Source organism: Brachionichthys hirsutus, unplaced genomic scaffold (assembly GCF_040956055.1).
Source record: "Brachionichthys hirsutus isolate HB-005 unplaced genomic scaffold, CSIRO-AGI_Bhir_v1 contig_759, whole genome shotgun sequence".
In the NCBI taxonomy this organism is placed as follows: Eukaryota; Metazoa; Chordata; class Actinopteri; order Lophiiformes; family Brachionichthyidae; genus Brachionichthys; species Brachionichthys hirsutus.
The window spans coordinates 5,001-8,272 of NW_027180965.1; the positions used below are offsets into that span (position 1 = coordinate 5,001).

A 3,272-nucleotide genomic window follows, 5' to 3' on the forward strand; every position below is an offset into this window, starting at 1 on the left:
GGAAGAGATCCCCTCTGCATAATGAATGGGATGAGTTCCCGAACCACCCCCCCCCCCCCCCCCCCGGCACGGCGGCGCCGCTCGTGGTCGTTTGAGCCGCGCTTCCTGTGATGAAGGTACGACGAGGAGGAGGAGCTTCAGACGGGCGGAGCCAACGATGACAAAGACACCCTGACCCGGGACAAGAAGGCGGCCGGTTCCACCCCGTTGGATCCGGTGTCTCGGGTCTGGAGTGCTTGAACAGAACTGTGGTTGCCGGGAGCGACGGCGTGATTGGAGGCGGAGCTTTGAAGCTTTGACTCTTGAGGACGTCCTGTGGAGACGCCGCCTCCTCATTGTTCTCTGGGGGATTTGTTTACCCACAATTCCCATGGCTAATTAGCGCCGTGCTAATACCCCCCCCCCCCATATTTACTACATCTCTGCAGAAATGACAGAAGGAAAGAAGAGCGATGGAATAAGAAAGAGAGAGAACCCTGCTGCTCGCCCATCAGGAGGCCTCGTCCCTTTCTCTCTCTCGTCCCTTTCTCTCTCTTGTCCCTTTCTCTCTCTCGTCCCTTTCTCTCTCTTGTCCCTTTCTCTCTCTCGTCCCTTTCTCTCTCGTCCCTTTCTCTCTCTCGTCCCTTTCTCTCTCTTGTCCCTTTCTCTCTCATGTCCCTTTCTCTCTCTCGTCCCTTTCTCTCTCATGTCCCTTTCTCTCTCGTCCCTTTCTCTCTCTCGTCCCTCGTCTCGTTTTCAGCCTTTCTTTCATTCATTCTTTCCCACTGAGGATCCGACGGCTTGTGAAACCAGCGTTTTAAAACGACTCGCCTGTGCGGTTCAGGTTCCTCGCGCATGTCCTCGCTGTCCAGCATTGCTAAGTCTCTGCACACAGGCAAAGACCCCCCCCCCCCCCCCCCCAGTGAATCCATAATGAGGGGCTGGAGATCAATTCTAAATTCATTCTGATAAAGGAAAATGATTCGGCTGCAAACCCAAACTGCCTGACTGCCAGTAAATGGAGCATCCATTCATCAGAACCTGCCCCGTGCATTTAGTCACCCCCTCCCTTCTCAGCGCTGGTTGGTTGCCACGGCGACACTGTCGCCTCTCTTCCTCACGTTGCTATGAGACTCGGACCGACGGACCTGAGCGGAATGACAATGCGTTTGTATGGCCCACGGCAGCCAATAAGAGACGATCTGGAGTCGGACTAGAACGTCCCCTTCTGGGGGGGTCTGGGGACCTCGGGGGGGGGGGCGGTAGCTTTGCTGTTCTTTCATATCCTCGCTGTCAGTCGGAACACGCGTCGTCTAAAGGATAACCAGAGCTCCTGATAAAGACGACGTTTCTGAGTCTGTTGCCCCCCCCCCTCTGTTTCGCCCCCCCCCCTCAGGAACTGTTCACGGCGGAGTGCAAGTTCAAGGAGTCGGTGTTCGAGAACTACTACGTGATCTACAGCTCGATGCTCTACAGGCAGAAGGAGTCGGGCCGGGCCTGGTTTCTGGGACTCAATAAAGAGGGCGGGGCCATGAAGGGCAACCGGGTCAAGAAGACCAAGCCGGCGGCCCACTTCCTGCCCAAACCGATAGAAGGTAGCGTTTTATTCTGCTTCCTGGTATTCCTCTTCCCTTCCGCTTCCCCTTTCCTCTCCTCTTCCTTCCCTTATCTTTAATGATTCCCATTTTTCCTTACTGCTCCCTCTTCTGTACCCCCCCCCCCCCCCCCCTCTGTAGTTGCGATGTACCGTGAACCTTCGTTACACGATGTAGGGGAGGCGGCGCCTAAGCCCGCTGGCGGCCCAGCTTCTAAAAGCACAACCAGCGATCCGGTGGTCATGAACGGCGGCAAACCTGTCAACAAACCCGACAAGGAGGCGACATAACCCCCCCCCCCCCCCACCCCCCGCACGTGTCACGCCCTCCTGGCCAATCAGAGCCAAGACAAGTCAGAGACTCGCACCGCAGCTGAGCTAAAAAAAAACTGCAACAAGAAAGAACAAAAGAAACTGTTCAAGTTCAGCAAAGGGGGGGGGGGGGGGGGGGGCAAGTCCCATCTCACCTCTCCCTATTGGACGGCTCCAGCTTTGTGGGATGGGGGGGGGGGGGGGGGGTCGAGATGGGCCCAATGGCAGCCTTCACGTGGGAGACTAAATGACTATTTAACAAAACTATTGAACAATGGAAATGTCTTCGCTGTTCACACGGAGGAGAACGTTATAGACGGGGGGGGGGGGGGGGGGGCAAACCTCACGGACAGGCCAGCTGGCGTCCTCGGTTCGGTTGCCTTGACAACTACTTGAAAGTAAAGGTAAGAAAGAAGGTGATCAGGGTGAATGACGTTAAAGCCACCGTGTAGAGGAGTAACTGAGTAAAAGTACTAAAAGTACTTTATTCATCTTTGTGTTGTCGATGCATCAATGTGGAGGATTTATATTTATATATATATATATACATGTATATCTATATATAGTGAAGCCGGACTGTCCTGACTAGCCGCTGTCTCACAACGAGCACGTTTCAGCCACGCCGCAGCTTCGTTTCGGTTTAGCGCTAGCAGCTACACAAAGTTAGCCGCAGCTGAAACATGCACGTGAAACGTGCACGCCTGAGCGACGTGCACCAAATAGATTCTTTCTTTGCCTTCTCACTGTGAGCGTCTTCGCGGTCCGGTCCGGTCCGGTCCGCATCCAGGCTTTCTGTTGACACTGTGATCGTGTTGTTGTGTTCGTCGTCATTGACAACGAAACGGACGCAAGCTTCCAGCGCGCTTCTCTTTGCTCCCAAACCGCCGCAGACTTTAATCAGATTACTCATCGAGGGTAGCTGTAGCCCCCCCCCCCCGCTCAGAGTTTGACATGACACCGTTTTCAGGTAACATTTAATCAACTAATTGCACCCTAATATAGCATTCCTGCTAGCCTGCTAGCCGCGATGAGAGCGTCCTTCGGTTTCCCTCTGAAATCATGACTTTGATGAGTAAGCAAATGAAAATAATAAAATCATTCTGGAGCTTGATGGTAAAAACGCGTTTAATGGACGGTTCTTCGACGTTTGCGGTTCCGTTACGTTCTACACTGTGATCTCGATGCTTAAAAGTCGACGTGTTTCCACTGTGGGATCGTCCGAGGTGATGAAACTAGATTCCTGCTCTGTGAGTGCCTCTCATGATCAACAATGACTGTTTCTGCTAAATGCTAAGCCTTCCTGGGCTCCATGTTGGGGGGGGGGCAGATTCTCAGAGTTTGTTATTTTTGAATGCATCCTCTGGTTTCTCAGCTGCCTGCGTCTCTT

General features: G+C 53.5%; 1 protein-coding gene across 1 annotated transcript in view; it reads left to right on the forward strand.

The window, feature by feature from the left end:
* LOC137917028 (fibroblast growth factor 14-like) overlaps nucleotides 1-1,864 on the forward strand; it is a 6,408-nt gene extending 4,544 nt beyond the window's left edge. Inside the window, 2 exon segments of the mRNA XM_068759913.1 lie at nucleotides 1,376-1,574; nucleotides 1,716-1,864. Of these exon segments, the coding sequence (XP_068616014.1) occupies nucleotides 1,376-1,574; nucleotides 1,716-1,864 (348 nt within the window).
* The last annotated feature ends 1,408 nt before the right edge of the window (nucleotides 1,865-3,272 follow it).